Source organism: Gymnoscopelus braueri (assembly GCF_963280865.1).
Source record: "Gymnoscopelus braueri genome assembly, chromosome: 2".
Classification (NCBI taxonomy): Eukaryota; Metazoa; Chordata; class Actinopteri; order Myctophiformes; family Myctophidae; genus Gymnoscopelus; species Gymnoscopelus braueri.
In genome coordinates, this window is record NC_137604.1 from 35,190,526 (window position 1) to 35,214,173 (window position 23,648).

The following is a 23,648-nucleotide window of genomic DNA, read 5'->3' on the forward strand; positions in this document are numbered from 1 at the left end:
TCAGACTGTTATCAGTATGACTCAGGCCAGGTATGACTGCTTCCATCAGCCATCACCCACCATACAGTCTACATTTGTAGGCACTGTGATTGGTGTATCAGCATCAGTTGAGCTGTGCAATTTGCTGGTCTGGCTTGGTCTACTTTCCTCGGGATGTACATACATACATGAAGGAGTACTGTAGCGTCCTGAGGCGATAATTACTTTTCTGCATTCACCCAGCATTCACCCGGCTTGCTCAGATGAGCGCTCGGTGGGGAGCTGTTAGGGGTTAAGTGTCCTGCTCAGGGACTCTTTGACGCATAGTTGGGCGAGCCGAGGGTCGAACCGGTGACCTTCTGATCACCAGATGGCCTCTCTACCCACTCGACTATGGCCGCCATGGGGGTTGCTCGCCGTCGGGTAGAAGGGGGCATGATTGGACAGCTCCTGGTGCCTCGCTGCCTCTGGCCCAAGGTGCTCCAGATGGTCCATGGCTCAATGGTGGCAGTCCACTTCAGGATTGCCAAGACCCCAACGACTTTAGGCCAGGTTCTACCGGTCTAATTGGCGATGGGACACGGGCCGCTTGGACACGGGTGCAACGGCTGCATCAATCAGAAGGGTCCTGGCAATAGTGCCAGAAACAGGCCTGTGAGTACCGATGCACAGGACAGGACTTTGCCTCGGGGCACGGGTGTGGGCATTCAACCCATCTGAAAAGAAGAGAACTGGGCGGAGAAGGAGAGACCCTCCACACCTGACAACCATCACACAGGGGCATCAGAGGCCCTGCGCCCTGGGGAAGCGAGGGAGGCATCTGCCTCAGCATCCCAGGACTTTGTGTAGGCCAGTGGTTTACTGAACCCACTCAGGTGGGGGCTGTGTAGCGTCCCAGGCAGTAGTGGTTGCAGCCGATCTACAATCTCACAACTTTTCAGATAGCAACGTGTTGTGAGCTTGTAGATCGACTATTTTCACTAGTTTCCATTCCGAGGAGACAAAAAAAAACGTTATTGGTAAATGTTTTGTGAACCAGTGATCTACAGTAGTTAGCGAAACAGAGGCTTGGTTCATAACGGACGGAAAAACCTAGATATATCAACAGACACCATCAGGGAGGCCATATCTCTAGCTCAATGAGAAGAGAGGCAGCCTGTGAATACATAGGTCGCTAGTTCGATCCCTGTCCCCAACAATGTGATCATCATTTGGAATTCTTCATTTTACAAATAGTGTTTCTTGAGGTTAGGTCGTTGTTTTACTGAGGTTAAGGTTAGTGAGGGTGGGTATAGAAAAGAGTCATCTAGTCAGCAACCTTCCCTCTATTTAGGGGCGGCCATAGCTGAGTGGTTAGTGAGCCCGCCTAGGGAGCCAGAGGCCCTGGTTGCCCCAGGTACGATTCCAGGCCAGGCCAGCAAATGTGTCGATGAAATGAAATTTGTCCCTGAGCAAGACTCTTAACCCCTAATTGCTCACAGGCCCTCATTGGAAACAAGACCGGACTTTCATGAACGGACCTGTTAAAGGAATTATCCTTATATCCTTATTCCCATGGATTGGATCCACCCCTCTCACCTGCTCTCACTCATCACTAATCACACCTGTCTTCACTCACAACTCATTAGTGGCCTGGTGGCTTTTTCTTTTAAATAATGTTTAGTTTTTCAAATATTTAACTTTAAGCGCCCAATGCCACACTATTGGCCATGACCATTTAAAGGGTAGCAACATTAACAAACAAATGAGTCTATACCTGTAACAATGCTCTATACACCAGGGAACCAGATTACTCATATGCAGTGTTGCCTTTGCCAGGATTCGATCCCATGACCTTGCGGTTCAGAGTCAAGAGCTCTTCCAACTGAGCTACCCAGACACAAGACACAATATACATTGACATTTCATGAACGTGCAACTTTTACACTACAGATTTTTTTTTACATCACTCTCCGATTTAATCAAAAAATCTAAGCTGTGTGATATATACATTTTGAGTTAATACCATTAATATCAACCCATGTCCCTCTGTACTCTAGCAATTAGTGCACCTGGTGATACCTAGCCTGTCAGTCATTGGCTCCTCAATGGTGCTGAAAAGTGTACATGTACATTTACTCAAGTACCAATAAAAGTGCTTACAAAGCACAGTACAATTTTGAGGTATTTTTACTTTACTTTCCATTTGTGTTACTCCTACTCTACTACAATTACAGCATATGACAGCTTTAGTTACTTGTTACTTTGCAGATGTAATTATTAATACAACACCTACAGTAACCACATACAGCCGATCTACAATGTGACGCGTTATGAGCTGAGCTTGTATGTATATAATAAGCAACCCATGCTGTATGAATAACTTACCACACATGAAATCCAATTCTGTCTATCCAATGGCTCAGTCAGTACACTGTCTACCTGCAAGTCTGTAGGTCCCTGGTTCAAACCACAATTTAACCAGTCCAAATATAATTTACTGAACAAAAATCATGTCTTTCTCTCTCTCTCTCTGCCTCTCTCTCTCTAACTGCCTCTCTTTCTCTCTCTCTCTCTCTCTCTCTCTCTCTCTCTCTCTCTCTCTCTCTCTCTCTGTCTCTCTCTCTCACTCTCTTTCTCTCTACCTGCCTCTTCCTGCCTCTTCCTGCCTCTGCCTTTTCCCTCAAAACCGCTTATTGCTGCTTGCAGCTATATTTATTATTATTATTATTACATTTATTATTATTATTATTATTATTATTATTATTATACGATAATGGTCTTGTCGTGATTCTTAGGTCTAAATCAGGCTTAAGACCATGAGGAATAGAGTTCAGTTAGCACTCCTTCCCTTCTGTTTTCCACCAATGGGTTCTCAAAATGTTTCATGTCAAGGACCCCAAATTAACATGTATTTGACCACGGACCCTCATCTGTAAATATTTTGTGCAAGGGACCCCAGCAAGATTTGTGTTGTTAAAATATTTTAAAAATATTCAAATTTGTTTCTTCAAGGTTTTTTCGAAAATGGCAGATCTACAAGCTTATAGGCTATTTTCAAATCGCGATGTATATAGGGTTGAAGACTGATTTTAATGCTAAATTCAAGCGTCTTTGGGTACTCAGAAAAGCGCTATATACATTTTAGATATTATTATTATTATGATTAAATTAACTCATTTAGCTGTGGACCCCTGGAACCCCATCATGGACCCCCGGGGGTCACCAGACCCCCACTTTGAGAACCAATGAATCCACAGCAGTCTGTCTACAGGTAGCTCAGTTCATTACCCATAATATATAGCCTGAAGGTACCCAGCACCTGCTGCTATGACTTACCCTGAATTATGATGACATAAAGAGAACCACCAAGTGAACTTTGTCTCTTTATTAACAGGACAGTAAACACGCACCCAATGTCGCCTACTACATGGCTACAGCTGGCATGTAGGCACATGGACACACACACACACACACACACACACACACACACACACACGTCACGCACGCACGCACGCACGCACGCACGCACGCACGCACGCACGCACGCACGCACGCACGCACGCACGCACGCACGCACGCACGCACGCACGCACGCACGCACGCACGCACGCACGCACGCACGCACGCACGCACGCACGCACGCACGCACGCACACATGCACGCACGCACACACACACACACATAGACACATAGACACATAACCAGGTAAGACACAAGCACAAGTCAAAGGACACTGATAACATGACCCTGTTTTACTGGTCATAAATCCTGCCCGGTATACTGCACAAACATACTGTAACATATGGTCATACATTATCCTGGCTGGACCTATACAGAATTACAGATAGATGTAGTGCTCGCACACACGCACACACATGCACGCGCGCACACAGGCACACACACAGGCACGCACACATGCACACACACACACACACACACACACACACACCACGCGCGCACACACACACACACACACACACACACACACACACACACACACACACACACACACACACACACACACACACACACACACACACACACACATACACACATGTGCACACATGCTGCACACAGGCCCACATATGGCTAAGCCAGGTCAGTGAAAGAGTTTGGTGCAATAGCACAGTGAGGTCCAAAGGGTCTGTAACGTAATGGCAAAACCCCAGGGCTTATATCTGATTACACAGAATGAAACATTACCGAAAGAGTACACTCAATTATGGTCAGTGTGGTGTCCAAGACATTCCATGCCCCACTCACCGCCTCCCCTCTTTTAGGGTCAAAGTTTTCACCTTATCTGGAAGCCATCAACAGTACCAGTCCCACCTCTGTGACTCATTTAGTTGAAACTGTTGCACGTCGTTAAACCCCCCCCCCCCTCTCTCTCTCTTTCTCTTGCTTTCTCTGGTCTGAGAGAGAGAGAGAGAAGCAAGTAAAAAAATAAAAAAAAACATTTAAAGCAACACTTCACAAGCGAGTGTACTACGGTCTCTGCCAAGTTTTTTTCACTGCCATTTACGGCACATATTGTCTAGCGGGCAGACTAGGACTCAGATGTTGTGAAAGGGGGGTGGGTGGGTGGGTGGCGGGAGGGGTGTTGCTGTGATCTAGTTTACTATTTTGACTGGGTCTTTCTTCTTGCTGTGTGGTCATGGGGAGGCTCTGTGCAGCCAGCAGTCACTGAGGACACTGGCTGGCCGCAGCCACACACAGAAGCCACATGGCCAGAGACTGAGCGATGTAAGGACCCCATGATGGAGGGAGAAAAGGGTGAGGAGAGAAAGAGGAAGGTTATGAGGTGATGTCTTCTTGCAGGGCAGGCCAACCTGGAACTTAACTCCACCGTGGGTGGTTATTTCAAAGTTTGCACTGAAGTTTGGGTAGAAATTAAGGAAATAACTTCTGTAGCAAACAAAGGCGTCTCATAATCACACATTTTACTCAACAAGTTATAATCTCCTCAAATCGACACACTTTGCAGTTTTTAACCACACACACAGAAGTAAAAGAAAGAACATATAGCTTAAAAATTCACGGTTGTTGAGATAATTGTAATTTATGTCATACGACAAAACTTGAACCTCTCAGGTTTATGTTAACCACAGCAGACCTTATTGTCTGAATAAATGAGAAACCCACATGGTAAAAAGCATTGGAAAACTGATGAGGAAACTCACTTCAAGATTATAGTTACTACAAATTGTTGCTCTCTCTCTCTCCCCAGCTCTCTCTCATGCTTTCCAAACAGTCCGTCTGGGCTTCTCTGTTGCACTTCAACTTCAGCCGGACCAAACTTCAACTTCATCTCTCCCTTTATCCATCCCCCTCTCTGATTCCTCCCCCCTCTCTCTCTCTCTCCCTCTCTCTCTCTTCAGACAGACAGAGCTACCCTCCTGGACGTTTCCTTTCTGCCGGCCTGCCCCAACAAAGGTGCTCAGTCATGTGAAACCTAATCTCCAGCCCCCCAAAACCTGACCCGTGACCCCTTCAGTCTTCACACAGCCAGAGGGGGAGGGGAGCCAGGGCAGGAAAGGGAGGCTTTTGGGAAAAGGTCACATTCCCCAAGACACTCTTGTGTGTGTGCACACGTGTGTGTGTGTGTGTGTGTGTGTGTGTGTGTGTGTGTGTGTGTGTGTGTGTGTGTGTGTGTGTGTGTGTGTGTGCGTGTGCGTGCATGCACGCATGCACTCGCTCCATTTTGTGGTTTCTGTTCCAACCTAAGCATGTGTATATTATTGTGTGCGCGTGCGTGTGTGTTTGCATGTGGATAAATGTGTCTATATGTTCCTGTGTATGTGAGCATGAGTGCCTTTTAAGTTTTGACAGTGATGTGTGGGTGTGTGGGTGTGTGCATGCGTGTGTGTGTCTTTGCCTGTGTGTGTGTGTGTGTGTGTGTGTGTGTGTGTGTGTGTGTGTGTGTGTGTGTGTGTGTGTGTGCACGCACGTGCAATGTGCCTGTTTGGGAAAAAGGTGCCTTCAGCTCCAAAGCATTGCTGTCTATAGACAAAACACAGACTTTGTTTTCTAGCTACGGCAGACCTGTAAGTCTTGTCTGGGCAGAGCTCCACTTCAGCCTTCTTCCACCCTGGACTGACAAACCTCAGATCTGTGTGTGTGTGTGTGTGTGTGTGTGTGTGTGTGTGTGTGTGTGTGTGTGTGTGTGTGTGTGTGTGTGTGTGTGTGTGTGTGTGTGTGTGTGTGTTTGTGTGAGAGGCGCTGGGTGTCAGCTGTCCTGGGTGATTAGTGCTTTTATATTGTTCCAAGGAGGCCGGACGAGGCCCCCTCTTCAGCGCAGCACAGCGCAGCTGCAGTCTGCCTCTCCACCTCTACTCTCTGTCCTGTCCTGTCCTGTCCTGTCTCCCACTCCACCTCTACACTGTACTCTCTGTCCTGGCCTGTCCTGGCCTGGCCTGTCCTGTCCTGTCTACCCACTGATATTCATTGGAGACAGGATAAGGCAGTGGTTCTCAAACTTCTTTTCATGTTAAGGACCCCCAAAATGATATGCATTTGGCTGCGGACCCCCCCCCCCCCCTCCCCCATCTCAAAAATATTTTGTCCCAGGGATTTTTCAAAAATAGCACATACGTAGTATATCTGCTATTTTTGAATAGCCAAATTATAAAATATGGTTAAGGTGGCTAAAATGATTGTGACGCTATATTAACTAATATAGCTGGGGACCCCCTGGTAACCCCCCCCCCACCCTCACCAAGAACCTTTAGGATAAGGGAAGGATAGGGGGAGGGTGGTGGCCAGCAAACAGTGGCATATCAGGCAATGACTCTCTCCTCCTCCACAGGATTTTCATAGCTCCGCCTGGGAGGCCTCTCCTACTTTAAACACACAGACAAGTCGGGACAGAGAGAGAGAGAGAGAGCGAGGGGGGGGGGGGGGGGCGACACAGAGAGAAATTGAGGGGGGGGTCTTTATCGTTTCAAGAGCTTTTGTGAAATAGATTTGATTAGCATAATGAACTCATAAAATTGTTGCATAGTTAACTAATAAAGTGCTGCCCTTCAACAGCACAGCAATCTCTCCCCCAGAGACTCATTTGGCAGCAAAAAAATAACAGTTTTAATTTCTCTGACATCTAGTTTTACAGATAATGTTAAAAAACGATATCGTTCAGTACGAACAGCCTGCATTTTGCGGTAAAATCTTCGACAGCTCCCTTTCAGATTAAAGAGCTTTGACTGTTGCCTTTACGAGTTAAGAACATATGCCCACAGGAGGAGGAGGAGGAGGAGGGGGTGGGGGATGGTAGAATCTGCTATGGGAAAAGTATGCTTGCTATGCATGGGTTGTCTGGTGGCGGGATTTGTGGGCCAGAGCATTGTAGCTCTCCTGACATTGAACTTGGGAGATCGGAGACGACGACGACGAAGGGGCGGGGGCTCCAAGCACCCTCCGATGAATATAATGTGTGCATATCTGTGCATGACCACACAGGCACACACTTGCAAGTACATATACACATACACATGTTGGAACATGTGCATAATATGACATGCACACATGTATGCTCGCTTGCGCACAAACACACACACACACACCACACACACACACACGCGCGCGCGCGCGCGCGCGCGCATATGCACGCACGCACGCACACGCACACGCACACGCACACACACACACACACACACACACACACACACACACACACACACACACACACACACACACACACACAAATCCTCTTTCCCAACACCCAGCCAACCACCCCCACTTCCTTGCGACTCTGCTTTATCTTAACTGTCAACACCTGGCCTAAGCAGGAACCTCTCTCTATCTGTGAACTTTAATCTGGCCCTGCTAGGCAAACAGCGCCAGGCTCGGACAAGGAGAGTGATTAGTCTGTCACGTTGCCCTCCAGTGCCGCTGTGGAGAGGGAGGAAAAGAAACATGGAAGAGGGGGGGGCGGGGGGAAGGCAGAGGGGAATGTTAGGAAATGTTGGTAGAGATCCCCCAAAGGTAGAGCGTTACACTGTGACAGAGGCAGATGAGAGAGAAGGGGAAAAGAAAGACAGAACATGCAGGGTGAGGGGAAGGAGGGGACATTATAGGAAGAGAGGAAGCGGGATAGAGATTCAGGGAGGGGAGACTGTTGGAGACTGTTGGAGATATAACACAGATGACCTGACAAGGCTACAGACAAGAGATAAGGAGATGAACTTCCATCCCCATGCCTGCCGACTCAGATCCATCCAGGCATGGTTGAGGTTGTGCATATAAATCCATAAGTATATACATATACATACTTAATATAGACACACACACGCGCACACACACACACACACACGCACACGCACACGCACACGCACACGCACACACACACACAACAGATGTTTTTTGGTCATGTCGATATGGTACAATATTTTCATGGTACAGCTTAAATGTTCTTATTCTTTCTTATTTGGTAAATGAAACCACAACATCTTGCTGTACTGTATATTAGCCTTGTATTAGTATTGATCAGTTAAGAAAATTCAGTTCATAATTTATGTATCCGTAAATTATACTGAAAAACAACCAAATTAAAAGCACAAAATCCAAAGATGTATGTAATACTTTTTTATTTTTATTTTTTCAAGACAAAATGGCTGAGTGAAGAGAATAATGCAGACAACAGTTGAAAATAGAGTGGCATCTTCATAAATGAAAAAATAATAGCAACACAAATTTGAGATACAGCAAGAATTCATAACTGGTGGTCAATGACCTTTGGTCATCAAACAGAAAGGAAACCATCAGAATTCAACAGGAGAGAAAACGTGTATTGATTCATTCTGTGGTCACTCTGTTCTGAACAGAGTGTGTGTATTGTCGTAATAAATAATGACAGCCTGTGTAGGAGGTCAAGTTCAAGTTCATTTCAGAACAAATAGCTTGTAGAATAAACACAGAAAACAGAAGGCAGAAAATGCAATAATGCATGTACCTCATTATTACTATCATCTTTGAAAACATGTACCAAGCGTTTCTTCTTTTTAACTTCACTTAACCACTTAATCACTTAACCACAAAAACGTTCTAAATTATATCAAAAATAGCCGATACACAAGCTCACAACGCGTCGCAATGCGACGCGTTGCAAGCTTGTAGAAAGAACGGATATTTTAGGAAATTTGCGAAATTCTTAGATTTTTACAATTTTCTTTTATTTACTTATTTTTTCACCTATAATGACATGCCCAAAATTGGGATGCCAGGGTTAAAGTGGTTAATGATTACTGTTTCGTTTAGAATATGCTTTGCATATGAGATGTACCACATTTAAATTATAAAGCACCATGTGTCTTTTGGCAATGAAAAAAAAAAAGATAAACAAAAAAATACAACATACAAACTGCAAATAATTTTCAGATTGCTGTCGGACTGATTGCATATGACTATAGCTCTATTTCAAAATGGCTGGAATGTCATCAGGTGGTACACATGACAGGACAGTAAAAAGTTGACTACCGAGAAAACCCAACAATAGCTTGTATTACTGCATATAAAATGGCAGGAGAGAAAAATATAAAAACAAACTAAAAAGATATGTACAACCACCTGTTTTTACCTCATTGTGGTCTCTCCAACGGGACTGCCTGAAAAGGCCATTACATGACCTCTCACCCTTAGGGAACGCCACAATGTTTTTATTTTTCAAAAACATATTTTCAAGCGTACAAATTATTCACACTATATTATCCTGCCAAATTAAGAAAATATACGGTGGCAGCTTGTTGGGATACTTTCACTTTCACTACAGAAAAAAAGGGTACATTGAAACCTTTAAAGAGTACAGGCAAAACAGTTAAAAATACAGGCTCCAACATAAATACTATAAGTGCCTACACTAAGTGAACATTAATTTCAAATACCATTCTAAATACAGGAAAAAAGTAGATCATAAATGTGTTTTTAGCATAGGAACTTACATGAGTGTGCATTTTCCTATGTGTTTAAGTTCTCTCTATATATTCATATATCATCATAAATCTCTCCCCGATGCAATTATTATTATTTTTTCGTTCAACCTGAAGACTTGTGTATAGCAAAGGCAAAAAAGATGAGTCTTGTTCATTTCATATTCATTACATAGTGATCAAGCCTTGGTCATCACCAAGACAGAAAAGAGAAAAAAACAACAATGAAAATAAAAGCAAAACTTAAATAAAGTTCTCCCCTAAAGATATTGTTTTAAGTGTTACTTAAAAAAATGCATTTTACTTATCTTTTTTCTTTTTAATCAAATTTGTAGAAAACCAAAATCTTCCTCTCTGTATTGAGCAGTATATTTATTGTCGTTGGTATGAAGCAGGATTTTTTATGGCGGTTCCTGCAGTGATACCCCCACGAGCAAAACTGATGCTCAGACCCTGGGAGAAGAGAACATGGCTGGCAACAGTTCGGAGTTCCACTCTGTTTTTAGTTTTTTTTTCTGCGTGAAGCAATGACACCACATCAATCTGTCAGCATAAGAGCAACAGTTTTCCCTTAACCGTCCACCTGTAAACTGGGAAAATTGAACAGTGCACGTAGTTAGTTCCGGATCTGAAATCCAGTCCTTATTTTTATACTCAACCGACTGTATCTCCGATTAGAGAGACAGATACAGAATCCAAGGCAGAGTGACAAGTGCTATATCATTAACAGGGGATGATGCAAGTAAAAGGAAAAAAAAACACAGCTACGACAATGAGGTCTAGAACATGTCAACTTAAAAGAACACAAATCATGATAAAGGTTTGATTATTATATTTTTAAACGTTTTGTGTTGGGACGGGCTGAATTCAGAAAACAGCCTAGCCAAATTAAAATGAAAATTGACATTATAATTAGGTTTCCTTTTTAGATAGATAATTTCCAATGTGAATTGGTAGAAGAGTTTCAGGTTATTTTAGGACACCTTCTAATATCTAACATGGTAAAGAGAAATAAGCGCTATAAGGACATTAACAATTGAATTGTTTTTTTTAGACACCTGGTCAACCCACCCACCTACCCCAACCCCAAACCCTCATCCACCCACTAAACCCTGCCCAAATATGCCTGGTTTAGAACTAAAACTCACTCTATAGTCTTCAAGTGACTCACTGCCTGCCTTGCCGACATCGAAGATCCCAGCAATGCTGACCACAAACAGTTTTGTGCTACTTACAAAAAATAAAAAAATAAAACCTGCAAAACCTTTTACGGATCAGATAAAATAAAACACTCATTTGTTGAATCAGAACGACTCATTAGAGTACCCTCTGAATATGGTACACATGTACCTGGAAATCATAAACACAAACCAAGCCAAAAAACCAACACCAAACTCTTTAGCATGTAACATGCCAGTAAACAGAATCATAATCATAATCTGGAGTATAACAATATAAACAAGTCAGGCAGATAAATGATTTACCAGAGATAAACATTGTTGTTGTTGTTCTTTTGTTTCAGCTGGTTGCTTATGTTCTGCTAAGTCACTAAAGGACAGGGTCGACAGGTGCTTGATGCAAGGACCTGCTTATTCCATATGTGCACACACATGACCTGTAGTCTTCTATCACTGAAACTCCGAGCTTATAGCAAAAAGGAGGATTAACTAATGCAGGTAAAACATCCAAGGCACTCTTTTTTGTTCTTTCACACCATATTGTTAATTTCATTGCTGTTTGTAAAGGACTATTTAATGGCGTTAGTGCCTAGCGCTTCATAGGCAACCCAATTGATATATATTTATACATCTTTTCTCAATCTCGCATGGAAAATCTTTCACAAACACCAGTTTAAAATTTGACCCTGCTTGTCTTTACATTTTGCTAATATGCAACTGTCCACCATGTTTGAACACAAAACTGTACATGATATGTAAAACAGTATGTATGCAGCATGGGTTCACATACCTAACTTTTTTTTTTCATGTTCAGAAATCAGGAGTATCAACAGCAACACAACTACAACCAAAACCGACCAGCTGAGGACAATGTTCTCTCTAAGTAGCCAAAACACACCGAGCATGCTGTCCAGTTACAAAAAGTACAAAACGTGTAAATTATTGCACAATAGAAAGGCTCAAAAAGTTTTGCGTTTGATGCAATAGTATTGCCCCGATTATGGATCATGCATTCAGCGTTTTCCAATACGGGACCAGGAACAGGGCTGTACTGTGTACTGGTGTCTGACCCTGTCGTCCTCTCCCCTCAGTTATCTGCTAGTTAGCCAGGGTTGCCAGTTAGCTGAGGGGAGCTGAAAAGAGAACTGCCAGCAAGCATCTCCCTGCCTACTCAGTCTTAATGTCATTAATGTCATTAGCCAGCGGCCGGTCGCTGTGCCACTTCTTCATGTGTTTCTCCAGGGTGCTGTACACACTGAAAGGCATGTGGCAGATTTCACATTTGTACACGTCTTTGCCCATCTGTCCGTGGGTCTTCATGTGGCGGGTGAGCTTGGAGCTCTGAGCGCAGGCATAGCTGCACATTTCACACTTGTAGGGCCGCTCCCCAGTGTGGCTGCGCCGGTGCACTGTCAAGTTGCTGCAGTTTTTGAAAATCTTGCCACAGAACTCACACGTGTCACTCCGCCGGCTTTCCTTGGAGGTCGGCCGGCCGTTACCGCCGTGCGGAGTGCTGGCCCCGCTGCCGGTGCCGCTGCGTCCTGAGGTGGCGCGTTCCCCATCAAGCTCCCCGGGTGGCGTGGAGAACCGCAGGCTGCCATTCTCCGATGAGTGCTCAGAGGAGGAGGCGAAAGGCGATTGTCTGGAGTCCCCGCCTGTGAAGGTAAGGAAGGGGTCCTTGAGTTGTCGTGAGGCAGCGTAGCCAGCTAACCACTGAGAGTAGACGTTCTCTGTGTTGGGGATGGTGGGAGTCGGGGGATCCAGGTCCTTCTCCACTTTGATACGTTTGGACAGCGGACTGAGGGAGCTAGGGCTGGTCCCTCCACCCAGCAGCTTTCTGGACAGGTTGTCAGTAGAGAGAGGGCCCAGGCCATTGACCGGAGTTTGGGTTCCGCAGTCATTTGCCGGTATCGACTCCATGGCGGAGTCCTCATCGCCGGGCTCTCGCGATGTGTTCAGACGGTGGGGGTGGAGCGCCTCGCTGTTCTTGTGATGGCGGGCTCCTTCTAGTCGCAAAGTGAAACTTCTCCCCTCTCCTCCTTCTCCACCGGCTTCACCCTCAGTTCCTTCCTCCTCTCCTTCCTCCTCCTCTTCCTCCTCCTCCTCTTCCTCTTCTTCTTCCTCTTCCTCCTCCTCTTCCTCCTCCTCCTCCTCCTCCTCTTCCTCCTCTCCATTCTCAATCGCCAGGCCGTTGTTCTCGCTCTTGAACTTGGCGACCACCGACTTGAGGGCATCGGTGGCGCTGCCCATGAGTTCACTGGTACCCGGCTCAGGGGAACTGGCGGTGGAGAGGCCATCATCTGACTTGGCGTTGAGCGCTGAAGACTTGCTCAAGCTGTGGGTTTTCATGTGTCGCTTCAGCTTGCTGGCCTGGGTGCAGGCATGGTTACACAGATGACACTTGTAGGGTTTCTCCCCCGTGTGGCTGCGCCGGTGCACGATCAGATTGCTCTGAAATTTGAAGGTCTTCCCGCAGAATTCACAAGACTTGGCCTTAAGAGGGGTTCCGGGCTGGGCCACATTAGATATGGCATTAGGGGTCGAACGCGACCCGGAGGGTGACTGAGAAGTGGAAAGGGGCGGCGTGGCTGAAAATGGGGGCTTGGAGCCTGGCTGGAATGGCTGGAGCAGCCGTTGCATAGGGCTGGGCCGGTTAGGGGACAGAGGGGGAGAAGCCCCGGTCGTGTTACCAGCCAGCTCACGTAGCCGCCTGGAGAAGTCCATGCTGGGAGGGGGATCTAGGGGCACCGAGTTAAGCCTCATCACCCTGTCAAAAGCGCCGGGGTGGTGGGTGGCCAAAGCCAGGTCATCGGGGCTGAGGTGGTGGCGTGGCGGGGGACTGAACAGCGGCGGGGTCCGAGGATAGCGGCCCTCGCGAGGGGTAGAGGCTGGGTCACGGCCAGACCCAGAGCCTGGCATTCTCAGGAGGCTGTAGGGGCTGCCGTCAGCCAGGTGGACGGCGTGGAGGGGGGGCTGGGACGATGCACAGTCACCCCCCATCCCAGGTGCTGCGGCCACGCGGGGCGTGAGGGGGCTCCCCGGCTCACTCTCCAGATATATGCGGAAGCCGTGTGTGTTCTGGGCATGCTGGAGCAGGAACCATGCACTGGTGAAGGGCTGCTTGCATGTGGTGCAGGTGTAACTGCTGGGCTCATCTTTGTCTGGTCAAAGAAAAAGAGAAGGAGACAAAAGAGAAAAAGTGTTACTATGGTGATAAAAAAGAATTATAGCAATGACAAAGCTGATTTAAATACCTTCCACTTCACGATCACAGAATAATTGAGACCTACTATATGAAAGTCTTCGGTGGATACTCTACTGGGAGGTACATAACATGACATAACATATGAGAAATTAAGCCTCAGAATGTATGACTGCGTAGCAGTTAAGAGGAAAATAACTACAACGTGAGAAGGATTCTGTTGAAAGGGAAATACATATTTGTGTGTGTGTATTTACACATCATTAAATCCTACTTTAATATGTCAACAACATTTTTTGCATTGTTTGAATACAAACATAAAGGTTTTAAATTATAACAGCTGTTAAACACCAAGAATGTTTTTATTTATTTATTTCTTGTTCTTTGTTTATTTTCACTGCAATTCAAACCAGAGCTCAATTACAGCGCATGGCTCCCCTAAACAAAGAATAACTGAAACACAGTACTGAGAGCAATGAATACAAAATGTACACAGTCGAGGAGGCATAGGAATATATCAAACAATAATTGACTTTCAATAGCATTTGCACGCTGACCTGAGATTTGCCTGACAATGCGCTCGTAATCTCGTTAAACACACTCATCTCCCGTTCGATGCCTTGTTTACAGAATTAGCCAGGCTAAAGTGGGACATGTATCTGATGCTGCATATTAAAGCTGAATACAAATGAGAGGTCACATGTTAATAAAACATACTCCCGTCTATCACACAAAACACACTCTGAGAAAGAAAAAAGCGAGCAGGAAATTGTGTCTGTTTGTGTGTGGGAGGGGCGACTCTAGTGAAAATGCATTTCATGCATTACTTTTCTATTTCCGATATTTCATGCTTTATGGATTTATTTAAATCCTCTCAGGTGAATAGAAAAAGGAGAAGAAGGGGAAAGAAGAAGTGAGATATGCAAAAATGAGAGGCATTCGCCACTCGCAATGCGCTCCCTCTTTCATCTCTTGGCTTTCTTATTCTTTCTTCTCCTTTTTATTTTTTCACTGCAGGGCATTTTTCTGAAGTCATTTGCAGACATTGAACCCAAATCGTGGCCACACTATGCCCAAGAGAGAGGGAGAGAAAGAGAAAAACAGTGAGAGAGACAGACGGCGAGAATGTGTGATTGTGACAATGAGCCATCCCTAAGATGGTGGATGGGCAGGTTTGCATGTTCTAAAGCCCACTGTGGCTAACAGACTACAGGGTGAAGAAGGGGCAGAGAGAGAGGAGGGGCTGCAGAGCAAAGACAGGATATGCTAGACGAGAGAAAGAGAGAAGAAAATGGCATCTTTTGGTTCTTCCTTCTATCTTACATGTCGACTAACCCTTTCTGAACAATCTTACTGAAAGACCAGAGTCTGCCATAAAATGTGCACCCAATCAAACCTCCACACAAACCTTTTCTCTGGACTGAAAAGAGATGGGGGGGGGGGGGTATAGTGGTAAATTATGGATCATTACAATCTGCAAAAATTACAGTTAATTGCTGCCACCTGCAAGGGGCTTTGACCCACTATGGAATTTTTCCATCATAAAAAGGCCATTTGCCCATACACACTCTCTCTACCGCTCGCATACACACATAAAATGTGCCCATTACATTAGTTAAAGCTTTGGCTACATGCATGTATTTTGATCATGTATGTGCTTTTTATGGCTTTAAATAGAAGCCCCACATTGCTCATAAAGCATTTTGCTATGTATAACTGGGCTTATGTGTCTACTCTGACTTCCTACATTAAAACGCTTCCTAACCCATTTCTTGATGGTTGAACATACACCATATGTATGCATATGGGGGGGGGGGGGGACAGATACAATTTTCCCTGTTATTGAGAAGGACGACGGAGAGACGAGGGGGTACGACTTCTCCTCCGAGACACAGCCCTGTCCGTCAGAGGAAGAGGAGGCATGGAGGGATCAGGGGGAGGGTGGGAGGGAGGGAGAGAAGTGTGGCGTGAAGGGGATATTCCTAATGACAACCCACCACCACCATTCTGAAGGACACAAGAGACACAACACTGCATATTCACAACCAGTACTGCAGTTCATTTGCTTGTGTCAAAAAAAAAGAAAAGAAAACAGCACACCTATGCAATCTGTCTGCGGACGTTTGACAGACTGCGCTGATTGCCGCAAACGAAGCCGATGATTATTACCGTTGTTCAAGTGGACATATTTAATGGAACCAGGCACCAGCTAGCATGACCAAGAAATGCACAGATGCACAAAACGATATGGCTTAGCGAACTCATCCGACGTTTGCCTGTTTTTAATCGCCGTACTCAAACGGGCCGAAGGACAGGTTTTGAAGGTACAAAAGAAAAGACATCCAGACAAGGTGTTTGATGGCCTTAACGATTTTTATATAAAGGAGCAGAGAAATATATGAGAGGAAGAGGATGATCTTATAAGCGAGTTTGTCCTCTAACGGAATAAGCGAGTGCCCTCTCTCTATCTTGCGTGAGGGGTGAGGGGACTCTTTCTTTCTAGCCACTCTTGGTCTGTGGTGAGTTAGGGTTGGAGAGCAGGAGGGCTGGGGCTAATGCTGGATCCCCAGGTTCCTTTGAAATAGGATCAGCAGAGTGGAGGAACCGCACTGACAACCCCTTAGCTGCCATTTCATGGCAAAGGCTGAAAGCAAGGACTTGGGGGGGGGGGGGGGCACAATCAGAGGAGGGAGGAAGGAAGATAGAAACAGAAAGGGGGGAAAAAGAGATGGAAAATAGGAAGAAAGTGGGGATAATCTGTGAAAAAGAGAAGGCGAGAGAAAGTAGAACAGGAGAAGAAAGGGAAAAGAGGGAAGGGGGGATAACAGCCCCTCCAAGGCCATTTCAGCCCATTGCAACACAAAGCCGGGGGAGGCTATTATGGTGTTATGGTGAACAGTGCTCTGCTATCAGGCACAGAATATGATCCAGATCCCATGCAAAAAGCCCAAGGCCAGCTGATGCAAGGGCAAAGGGGAAATTACGGCGCCTTAAACAGCAGATACGGTGGCCCTTGGCTGCTGACGCCATACTCAACTCCAACCGTACCAGACAATAGAGGTGGCTATAGACAAAGCAGCGGAGGGGATGAATATAAACAATCAACGATGCTGAGGCTTGCTTGCGTACACTTAACTGCAAATCACTTTATTGCCGTCGCACACACACAGATTCTCAGTGTGAGTTCATACCACCCGACGTAGGTCCCTTCACCCACCCACTAACAACAGTAACCAACACAATCGGGAACGTTGACCATATAAGGTTTTTTCATTCGTCCTTTCTTATCCATTACGATGAAATTCCACGCGGTTGATGCCATGTTCATGATGTGGCTAACAAAGAAGAATGTTCAACTGTCCACCCATCCAAAAGTTAGTAGGAGTGACTTTTCCTCCATTTTGTCTTCTGTCCTTGACCATGCCCTGCTAGCAGCCTAACGACCGTCCTGTTTGTGACAATGTAGCTCTCACTGATATTGGTCATTTAGCTAATGGAGGAACAAGCTAACTGGATTAGCTAGCGGGGCCTTCCAAGAGGAAGAGGAGAAAGACAGAAAGAAAAAAACACGGGGGAGACACTGTCTGACACTGTCCATCTCCTAAAAGTTATGAGGCGCCGGGTCTTCTGAGCACTCACACATCACCCACCTGAAAAGTGATTATGCTAATAGCAGGTCTTTGCCAATATTCATAAGTGTTTATGGGTGTTGGAGTGAGCGCCCAGGGAAAGGAGGAGGGCTGTCAATACAGTGGCTCTTAAGAGCGCCTCAGCCGTGGCCAGCGTTAATATGATTACTACTCTGTTTATGTCATTAGGGTATTCACAGTCAGGGATTGGAAAGGGGTGAAGGGTGAGGTGAGAGAGGAGAGGCTGGGGAAGGGAGTGGAGAGGGAGAGTGGGGTGCGATGGGGAGGCGTCCATTAGCTTTCATCTTCATTGTAAAGGGTTTCCTGTGTTGGCTTATATTTGCGTGTCACTGTCACTGACAACATTGTGAATTAAATGTTTGTTAATAAATGATGAAAATTGGACATCTTTATTCCATACAAACTTCAAATTTTCATTAGAGCATATTCATTTAGAACAACTATTTTGGCCATGTCATTACAGAAATTGTCGAAAATGTTTCAAAAAACGAATAATGTCCAAAATGTAAAACATTTCAAAACCTAAAAGACAATCCCGCATATCCAAGCTCACAAGGCATCACATTGCGAGGCGTTATGGGCTTGTAGATCGGCTATTTTTGCTATTTGTCACACAACCAAGTATATAAGGCTTAGCCTTAAGTGGTCAAATCTACGATGTGTTTGTCCAATCATTCGACAGGTCATTTGTGGTTCCGCATTATTTCTCTGTCTGTCTGTCTGTCTCTCTGTTTGTCTTTCTGTCTGTCTCTCTCCTACGCACACAGACACAGTCACTTGGGCTCACACACCCGTGTCTTTGTCCTGGTCCAGACTCTTTGTGGCGTGCCGAGCCACTGGCCACAGACAAAAGGTTTGTTTGACCAACACTTGTTCCTGAGACAAAGCCGGATGTAGGAAATGTGGTTTACTAAACAGAAAGGCAAAGCCAGGGAATGGAGCAGGCTTACTGCCCCGTTCCCTGTTTCTACCAGGTCTGATGCAGAGCAGGCCTCCAGCGCTGGCTGGGACTGGCTGGAACCACACATTATTATGTCAACCGAGAAGTCCAAGCTGACCACGAACCACTACACACACATCACAGAGAGAGAAAGGAAATGAGAGAGAGGGAGAGAGAGACACAGAGAGAGAGAGAGAGAGAGAGAGAGAGAGAGAGAGAGAGAGAGAGAGAGAGAGAGAGAGAAGATCAGAAGAAGAAAAGGGGCACATTGAAGAAAAGGGGGGAAAAAGCAGACGGAGACCCACCAGGGAGAGAAACAGAAAGATAGAGAGACCTGAGACAGAGAGAGAGAGAGAGAGATCGACACTGCAAAATCCGGATTGTTAATTTCGCTGCGAGAAAGTAAAACTGGACGTGTAAGGAGTATTGTGTATTTTGCAATGTAGAGAAGTACAGTAGAATGACTGGCATTCTACTGTAGTGTAGAGGAGGAAAGACTTGGCTGGGATGAGGGAGGGGGCGGGGGTGGGGGTGGCGGGGTATAGCAGATCTCCAGATTGAGATGCATGGTGGTCCATGAAGGTCCGTGCCCAGTATAAAGTAATCTGCTGGCTATGGCTTTGTCTCCAATCAGACTTTCACACTTATTACCTTTCCTTTCCCGTCTCCTTCCCCTGAAAGACGATAAGAGCAACACTACAGTCGAGGCGTCTCTGAGCAGCTGAAAAACCCACCAGTACACTGGACGCACACACACCGCACATAATGGACAGAGTGGTGCGTGCGTGTGTGTGTGTGTGTGTGTGTGTGTGTGTGTGTGTGTGTGTGTGTGTGTGTGTGTGTGTGTGTGTGTGTGTGTGTGTGTGTGCGCGCGCGCAGACGTGCGTGTGGGTGTGTGCGTTTTTTGTTAATTAGTTACTGTGTATCTGTTCAGAGTCTATGTTCAGGTCATGTATACATACGTACCTGCATTCACGTTAAGTATTTTCCCACTCGCGATGCATGTACACATATCTGTATTCACCGCTTTTATAGCATCACACTCTGCTGTTTTATGGCCTTCATAACCCCTGTTCTTTTGCTCTTTACTCAATTGAACTGTATTTGAAATTATCATCCACTCATCCATCCATCCATCTTTCAGGTCTATGCAGTAACATTCTCACACACTCAGAGTTAAAGGAAAACGTTGCTGATGTTTTACCTAAATCCCATTATTCTGTTGTGAGGAGATCCATAATATAGAGTGGAGGAAAAACGAAACTATATCTTTAGTGTTGTCTTTGTCTCTATTTTATGTATTTGATAAATCATGTTTTTTAAGGTCCGTGCATCCCTCTATTTTGTCCGAACTATGAGCCAGGTTCGTGACAGGTGTATTTCTCCACAAAATGTTGATGTCAAACACGTCATTTCAAGTCATTGAGCGTACCAATTTTATGTTTAATGCCATCATTTTGTAAGAAATACACAAGTCTACCGTGTATTTGTCAGTGAAATTGTATTTTTTGCCCGACTGTATTACTGACTTACTCACATCAGAATAATGGGATTTAATCTGTAAAGTTTTCCTTTAAATGAATGAACACTGAGGCATACTAAGCCCAGCAGTACAGCTTAGTCCAACACGTCCTCATGACGGTCAGGGCTGACGAGTGTTCTCTGGTACACATTATGATGTGCTCCGCTTACTAGCAGCGGCGGTAGGCCGCCCAGCTCTTGTTTCTCATCCCAGATATAATGGTACAGTGAAAAGACCTCTGGGCTGCTCGACTTAACCAGTCTAATTAAATGGACCATCGCTTACATAAGCGTCCGCAAGAGCTTGTTTATTGAGCAGAGGAACGCTTCAGAGGACCAAGGAACCACCATCAACAAAAGCCAACGGCCAACGATGCGGCGTGGCCTTTCATGGAACGTCTGGAAACAAAAGAAGCTGCAAACTGCCAAGTGTCAGTTTAAGCACACATATCCAGGTATATGAGAAGACTTAATCAAGTAGCAGTATTTTTAGACTCAGGCTATATCCCAAATGGGAGGGAAGTCTCTGAGCGCTTTGGAGGAGAAACGTAGAAAGTGTTCTGTCAAGGCCAGGATATGTCTCAATAAGCACGACGCTGAGACTTCGACAATATATAGAATAGAATAGAAAAAGTACAGTAATTCTCCCTCCAACCCTATCGTTGCGGACTCAGAGAAGTGGAGAGAATCGAGTTTGGACAAACACTCTGTGAATACAAGACTGCAACATTTGGGCGAGACCGTCTCCTTGTCTCCTTAACAACCATCGTGCCCATATGAAGCACGCAGACAAGATAGCCTCCGCAAGACACAAGGCCAGTGGCCCGAGTCTCTCCCTATCTCTGAGGAGCGCCGCGCATGACAGGCAGAAACGATCGAGAGGGACTGGAGTGTAGGGGAGAGGGGGGTGGCGCACGTGTGTTTGTGTGTGTGTGTGTGTCCGTGTGGGAAGGGGGGGGGGGTGAACTCGCTGCACATTTCTGCATAAATCTCTAGATAGATAGCATCAGGAGAGGAGAGACAGGGGGAGGGAAGGCAGGCGGCAGGCAGGCCGCGGAGGAAGATAAGGCCGCGGGGCAGGGCATTCAACACTGTCAAAACGGTTTCGTCTCTGGCTATTGGATGAGTTGTGCACGTTATGAGACGGCATACCATTTGCCTGGACGTGATTTGTCTCCAGCAGTGCATGCAGGGCCCTGTACCTGACCTCGGCCGCTATGGCCCAATTCAATCTACGCAGACATGCAGTAGGTCCACTTCCATGACTGACTCACTGCGGATGAGATGAAGAGGATGAGGCGAAGACATTAGGACACATTGCGTTCCGCGCACATCTTACTATCTTTATAGGGACATCAAACCAATTTGTCATTACAAAACTCTACTTTCCCAACTCAAAATGTCTATTTTAATCATGAAACTGAAAAGGAAATTCTTCATGGGCAATAGAACTATGTCTCATTTTACGATTCTTTTACAAAGATAGTAAAACATGGAGCACGCGCACGCACACTCACACGCACACGCACACGCACACGCACACGCACACGCACACGCACACGCACACACACACACACACAGGTAATGTGACTAGAGAGGATAGAGTGGATTCGTATCAATAGCAACAATTTTGAAAAGTAAAAATTAAAAACAGTCCTTTGTGATATAGGTCAGCAATCACTTTATTATTGTAATATTACAGCACATAGAGAGAGAGAGAGAGAGAGAGAGAGAGAGAGAGAGAGAGAGAGAGAGAGAGAGAGAGAGAGAGAGAGAGAGAGACATTTGGGGTTTGGAAGCCATAGGCGATCTACAGGCATGGGCCTGTAGATATAGTCAGACTCAGGTGGCCCTTGAACTGCTTCCTTGCAGGCCTGCATGCACACGCACACGTACGTACACACACACACACACACACGCACACACACGTACAGTATGTACACACACACACACACACACACACACACACACGACACACACACACACACACACACACACACACACACACACACACACACACACACACACACACACACACACACACACACACACACACACACACACACACACACACACACACACACACACACACACACACACACACTGTATCTGGGCTAAGCAAACACTTTAGTCTGTCTAGGGGCCAGTGCCCTCTCTCCTCCCTGCTGCCTGCATACTCCCATGTTCCTCCTTCTTCTTCCTTCACGCTATTCTCTTAACACGCTCTGATGACAGCACTGAGAGGGGTTAAGGTGGGTCTCTCTCTCTCTCTCTCTCTCTCTCTCACACACACACACACACACACACACACACACACACACACACACACACACACACACACACACACACACACACACACACACACACACACACACACACACACACACACACACATGGTTTCTCTCCCTGTGTCCTTTCTAACCCTCATATTTTACTTCTAAAGGACTCTACCTTGAGACGATGACACGCACGCACGCACGCACGCACGCACGCACGCACGCACACACACACACACACACACACACACACACACACACACACACACACACACACACACACACACACACACACACACACACACAGAGACCTTTTGTCTCACACTTCTACACGGACTCCATCCATTTCCATTCCTCTCCAACCACTCTCCACTTCTTCAAATCTCTCCATTACAGTAATTCCAACAGAAGTGCTCTTCTATTCCCTTCAGTGTTCTGAGATACACACAATGTACAAAATAACACTTTCAAATGCAAAAGACAACAACAACAACAACAACAACAACAACAACTCAGAAGGAGGTGGAAGGAAGAGAGACAGACAGACAGACAGACAGACAGACAGACAGACAGACAGACAGACAGACAGACAGACAGACAGACAGACAGACAGACAGGCAGACACCGTGTGAACACTTCAAGGATTGAAGGTGTGGGACTCAAACTCTCCATCGCACGGCAATGTTGCTCGCAGTAACTGATTACTTTCATCAGTTATCTTCAGCAAGCCACACTGTAGGCTTCATTCACTGGTGCGGGAGAAGGTCAAAATGGACCCTTTTTATGTTTTCAGATTTAAATCAACCCTCAGGACTCCACGGTGTAAAGACAGTGGACATGACAGTGGGCATGGCTGCATCCTTGTGACAAGCGCCCTTGCACAGAGTCCAGCACACAGTGCAGGCTTTTTACACCATGGGCCAACATTTAGACGTCGCAGAACAACGGCTGTTTCAGACATGCAGTTATTTTTCACCCTGTCCTATCACCTCAGGGTGAG

General features: G+C 45.8%; 1 protein-coding gene across 1 annotated transcript in view; it reads right to left on the reverse strand.

Annotated features, from left to right (window-relative positions):
* Positions 1-10,997: 10,997 nt before the first annotated feature.
* Positions 10,998-23,648, reverse strand: part of LOC308078711 (B-cell lymphoma/leukemia 11A-like) — a 53,215-nt gene continuing 40,564 nt past the window's right edge. The window contains exon 3 of the mRNA XM_080420012.1: positions 10,998-14,220. Coding sequence (XP_080276138.1) covers positions 12,227-14,220 — 1,994 coding nt within the window. The 3' untranslated portion in view covers positions 10,998-12,226. The remainder of the gene's footprint in view (positions 14,221-23,648) is intronic.